This window comes from Megascapheus bottae, chromosome X (assembly GCF_031878675.1).
Source record: "Megascapheus bottae isolate mThoBot1 chromosome X, mThoBot2.hap1, whole genome shotgun sequence".
Classification (NCBI taxonomy): Eukaryota; Metazoa; Chordata; class Mammalia; order Rodentia; family Geomyidae; genus Megascapheus; species Megascapheus bottae.
In genome coordinates, this window is record NC_143547.1 from 45,711,523 (window position 1) to 45,717,522 (window position 6,000).

At 47.6% G+C, this 6,000-nt stretch overlaps 1 protein-coding gene across 1 annotated transcript in view; it reads right to left on the reverse strand.

Moving 5' to 3' along the window:
• Positions 1 to 5,503, reverse strand: part of Msn (moesin) — an 83,987-nt gene extending 78,484 nt beyond the window's left edge. The window contains exon 1 of the mRNA XM_090326512.1: positions 5,309 to 5,503. Within this exon, the coding sequence (XP_090182638.1) occupies positions 5,309 to 5,320 (12 nt within the window). The 5' untranslated portion in view covers positions 5,321 to 5,503. The remainder of the gene's footprint in view (positions 1 to 5,308) is intronic.
• Between the last annotated feature and the right edge of the window lie 497 nt (positions 5,504 to 6,000).

A 6,000-nucleotide genomic window follows, 5' to 3' on the forward strand; every position in this document is an offset into this window, starting at 1 on the left:
CAGAGGCCGGTCCATGAATTCAAGCATCAATACTGGCACAAACAGAACACCATTACTGGGAAAAGTCCCTAGAGTTTACCTATTACTGGCGCAGTTCCCTCAAAATAACTTGAAGGCACTGAGAGTCTAAAAAACTTGCCTGAGGGTCTGCTTCATCAAGACACTTTTAAGAGGAGGTTCTCTTACATGAAAGAAATTCAGTTTTACTTTCCATTTCTCAGCACCAACCTCCCAATTTCTTGTAATTCTGAGCTAACCATTCAAAGTTATGGATGCGCTCCCACACATTAAAACCTGAGACTGAAAAAGTTTTCAGCTCTATGAAGCATGAAATGGGAGGAGGGATGAACAGCAAAGCCAGTCGATTATGAAAAGACCAGCCCCATCACTTGACCAATAAACTACCTCAAAGGAGACCACCTTTGTACTCCATTTTTTTCCTACAGCGACAGAATAATGAGGTGGAGTAGCACTGAAAAAGATTGTAAATGAACAGGCACAAGATAAACTCAGTTCTCTCTTGGAAAGATCAGAGACAGACTCAACTTTATCTTTGAAGATCAGAGCACTTCTGGCCATGAATGGCCCAACCCTGATAGTGTTGGTAGCCAGATGTTCTCCCCTGTGTGGACCCTGAGTCTAGAAATTCCACTGGGGGGGGGGACACTCCCAGGAATATACAAAGGGACCTAAGACAGGCTGTTGCCAAGCAACACAATTAGAACTGAATTCAGAATAACTGTGGCTGTTATTGCAACTCATCCAAAGAGAATCCAATTTAGAGACACCAGATGACCTCTAAATACCCTTCAAGATTCACCATTCAGTAAAGTGGTGACATGAGAAGGGGGAAGGGGGTGTGAATCACCCATAAAAGCCACTGTTACAGGGCTACAAGTTTGGCCTAGTGGTGGAGTGCTTGCCTAGCACGTATGAAGACCCGTGTTCAATTCCCCGGTACCACATACATAGAAAAAGCTGGAAGGCTGGAAGTGGTGCTGTGGCTCAAGCGGTAGAGTTCTGGCCTTGAGGAAAGCCCAGGGACAGTGTTCAGGCCCTGAGTTTAAGACCCAGGATTGGCCAAAAAAAAAAGAAAGAAAAGAAGTAAAAGCCACTGTTACAGGCATCAAAAGAATTTAAAGTAAACATAATTCATAGTTGATACCAACCCTGTCACTGACTAACAGACCAGCCTTTCCATCCCCAAGCCAAAGAGAGGAAAAATTAACTGGTGTCTTAAACAGTTCCACAAAGTACCTCTGGCTTTACCAGCCCCTCCTTGCCCAGAAGAGTGTTCACTGACAAACCAAAAGGAAATGCCTGAGGGCTCTGTGTCTACCATCTATACTTTACAATGAGAGTTCAAGCACTGGTGACTCACACCTATAATCTTAGCTACTCAAGAGGATGAGACCTGAGGATCTTGGTTCAAAGCCAGTCAGGGCAGAACAGTCTAATAGACTCCTATCTCAAAATAAACTAATCTAAAAAAGCCAAAAATGGCTCTGTGGCTCAAGTGGTAGAGTGCTAGTCCTAAGCAAAAAGAGACTCGGGGACAGCACCCAGGCCCTGAGTTCAAGCCCCAGGACCAGCAAAAAAAAAGTTCAATGCACTGTAGAATCTCTCTCATAACCACCTCCATTCCTAATCCTTTGCCCCACCCTGAAGACTACAGGCAAGGATAGTTCAAGGGTTAGGAGACTGGAGATTCTGCTCCCTATTCGCCAAGTACCACTTTAGTGCCACTCCAATGGCTCAAGCAATGCTAGGAATTGCAAGAGAATAAACAGTCCACACAGCCCCTGTTAAAGTTTAGCTGAATACAGACTCAGGAGCCCTCAAATTCTACAAGGATCCAAGCACTATGTCTGCTTATGCACATAGTCACATCAAATGACAACTTGATCACCTTTCCTTATCTGTTGATCTAGGACTCAATTCAAAGATTGACCCTCTAGGTGCTGGGAGTTTGGCCTAGTGGTAGAGTGTTTGCCTAGCATACACGAAGAACCAGGTTCCACTCCTTGGTACCACATACATAGAAAAAGCCAGAAGTGGTGCTGTGGCTCAAGTGGTAGAGCGCTGGTCTTGAAGAAAGCTCAAGGAAAGTGCTCAGGCCCTGAGTTCAGGCCCCAGGACTGGCCAAAAAAATTGACCCTCTAAGCAAGACCTAGATTCAAGTCCTAGCCTGGCCACTGGCATGCTTTACCACACTAGTACTTCTCTGTAGTAGAGTAAATTCCAACTTCCCTATATAAAATGGTAGGGGGCTTTACAACTCCTAACCACTTAACATAATCCAAATCTCTAGAATATCTAGAAATTCAAAAACTCTTTTTAGGAACTCAAGAGGACCCTTCCTCTGAATCCTCTGAGATCATTAAAAAGTTAAAACAGGATAAGGGGAAAATCTTAATAATTGTCTCATCAACAGAAAGTATAGATGCCAGTTCATAAACTTTTCCATACTGGCTATTAAAGCAGATTCAGGAAACTGGCATCTAGAGACAGAGTCCAAGAAGGGCATGTTTTAACAGATTTAATGAAGGCTGGCCTAACTAGGAGAAATAACTGGCTAGTAAGATGAAACTGACCCTGGAAAAACTGTAGACCTGGTTTCTGCAAATGAACAGGTTTGATTTTTTTCCACTAACTTTCTATCAGTCACATTCTAGAAATAGCCTAAAATCCACCCATGAAGGAATGAAAATAGGAAAATTTCCCTCTTCTTGAAGTTACTGGCTAGCATTGATTGAAGTAGGGTGTGCCCCTGAAGGGCTCAGCATTAGAATAACAAATGAGAAAAGTAGTAAGAGGTACTAGTGACACTCCCAAATCTTACCAGGAGACCACATAAATGCCCATGTTCTTAGGTTTGCACAAACTACCTACTTCCTTTAATCTGAGGATCATGAAAGCCAGCTATCAGCAAGCAATTGGTTTGGGGGCAAGAAAGGGAACTCAAACTTCAAGAACTCAAATCATTGGGTCAGAGTAAGGGCTCAATGAGGAAAGAATGAGAAAGCCAAACCTCAACTCTGGCTCAGTCACAAAATGTTCGTGTGTGTGTGTGTGTGTGTGTGTGTGTGTGTGTGTGTGTGTGTGTGTTGGCAAGCCAATACAGGGGCTTGAACTCAACCTGACTGCTCTCCATTAGCTTTTTTACTGAAGGCTAAAGCTCTGCTACCTGAGCTACAGCTCTGTTTCTCACTTTCTGATGGCTAATGGGAGATAAGTCTCATAGAATTTACATCCTTGGGCTAGCTTAAAACTGTGATCCTCAGGTCTCAGGCTCCTGAGTAGCTAAGAATACCGGGATGTGCCACAGGCACATCCTTAAGAAGGTACCAGCTCTTAAGAAGGTGATTTTCAGTAGATCTAAATATTCTCACTTTTTAATTTTTAAGGCTTGTCCTAAATAGTCTCTGAGGTATCATTCAGGTTAAGAGTACATTGTCTTAATAAGCCTATTTTTCTAAAAGTTTCCACTCTTGAGTTGAACAGCATGGAAAACTCTTAGATTCTTTTGTCCACTAAGGTTCTGCTCTCTCAGTACAACTTGATTCAAGTTTCAGACAATCTGCATAAAAACTTTTAGTACTCAGGTATTTTCAGTACTTTAGGCCTGCCTCCGAACAAGTTATATTCTAATCTCCTTCTATATTCAGGTTAAGAGCCGCTAGGCTGTCTTCTTTGTGACTTTTGACTAGAGAACTTTCTAAGCCCTTCATGTTTTTGAAAGGCAGGATGTTTCAGAATTGAACTGTAAGTACATGCCAGTAGGGAAGAGGTTACAGAACAATCTATTCTAGAGATCCATCTAACTGCTTGGGCAAAGCTGTAAGTGAAGAGGAGACAAGAATATAGTAATGAGAAATGGATCCAAAGAGAGGGTCCTGAATGCTATCCATAATCCTCTGCGCAGGATTTCCCCACACACACATTTGCTTTTGGGAAACCACTTTTTTTTTTACTTTACCAGGTTTGGGAAGAAAGCATGGGAAAACCCTATGTTATAAAACCATGGACAACTTGGGAGAATTGGTGAAAGCACATACTTGTCTCAAAGTTGGGTATTTCAGGACAGGGCTCTGGAAATACAAGAATGACATTGGCAAGTGAAGGTAGAATACAACAACAAGTAAACCTCAGCATATGCCCAAAGAACTGCCCCCCTTCCCCCAAGTCTCCTCTCATCGCAGGGGCCCTTAAGTCTACTAGTCGCTGGGACGATGAGACAGAGAGCATCGCCTAGACTAGACAAGCCCAACAATCTACTGGGTGTAAGACTCGAGCCAAGGTGGTCACTAGCCCTTCTTCAACAAGGGAAGGGCCCCAGCAGCCATTTGGCATGACTTGCACAACAGCAAGCAGAGCTCATTAGTCAGGTCCACCCTTCCCCCACCCCTCCCTTCTGGGCATCCGGCCCCCCTAGGCCTCACTCCCAGGAGGCTTCTGCTCTTCTCACAAGCACCAGTGTACTGGGTGGAGACCAGATCCCCAAATTAAGTATCACTCTAGAACGATGTGACTACCCCCCACCCCACCATCACCACAGAGAAACCAACACCTCCCAGAAGGAGTGTGAAGTGGATAGATTAGTATGAAGTCATGGGAAGGGCAGGGATTTGGTGAGTGGGGAGGAGGAGGGAGGAACCGGTCTCCTCCCAGTAGCTTGGGAAGGCCTCTCCTCAGAGTGCTGCCTAGTGGAGTTTTGGTGCTCCTGGTTGAAAAGGAGGTAACCTACAGGGTGAGCTCCCTCTGCATCTCTGCACTCTACTCGTAGTGAGAAACAGCTGAAACCTCCCGGGATGGCTGTGGTGGGGGGGCGGATTGTGGGTGCGGGATCCGCCCTAGGCAACTCCCTCCTCCGGGCTTCTTACTTCTCATGTCCCCACTTGGAAAGTAACAGCTTTTGCCCTAAAAGGCGCCAATTTCTGGGTTCCAAAAAGTGATCCCCAAAGTGTTCCCTTTCCCTCGTGCCCACTACCTTTCAGGGAATGGGAAGGGACCCCGGGCCCTCAATAAAACCTTCCCCACTGTCGCATACCGGACGTTGGGAAGCGGAATGTTACAGGATGCCCCCGCCCGATTCACACTTGTACACTGGATGCCCCCTCATTCCTGTGGGCACGCTAAACCACGAGACCACCCCCTCCCCACCTAGACCCTCCCCATCTCCAGCATGGCGTAGGGTACAGAGTCCCAGGCGGGTTCGGTGACCAGCCAAGCACGCAGCCGGCCGCGTAGGGCTCAAAGGACTAACGAACACCCTCGGGGGTCCACAGCGCCTGTCGTCGGCACTCACCGTTTTGGGCATGGTGGCGGCAAAGGCGGCGGAGTTGGCGAAGTTTAGCTAGAAAGTATCAGACAGCGCTGAGCTCGTAGTACACACTCGGCTGCGACTCAGGGGCTCAGGGGCTCGAAATGGGTCCCTCAGGAGCGACGGGGCGACTGCTTGGCTTCCTGCTAACGGGCCACGACTTCACAAACCCCACCCAGGAAAGAGCCGCCCCCGTTGCACCGCCCGCTCCTTTATGTGGCCCGGCTTCCGCGCCGCTCCCCGCCCTCGCGCCCGCCTCCTCGCCGGCCGCTGGGCCTCGCCCCGCCCAGCTCGGCCCAGCCCAGCCCAGCCCAGCTACTCCGGCCACGTGGGGACCCCCAACCTAGGTTCCGACTGCCCAAACAGGTTTTCACCTTTGGCCTAAGCCCACCCTACTCTCCTCTCCACCTTCGCCAATGTCCCTAGCCCACTGCGTTCTGTACATCTGGCCCCGCTCCGCTCCCAGTCATTGCGAGAACCGACCACACCCTGGCAGATGCTTACAGAGACCCTCCCCCCCACACCCCACGCCCTCCCAACTTTACTCTGATCGACCTTGCACTGTCTTATCCAAGTTGTTCAAAGCGGTCCCTCTCCAGGCATTAATGCCTCTTAGAAAAACTTCTCAGTATCTCAGAACTCTTTCATCAACTTCCCATGCATGGGTCTCAGCTCTG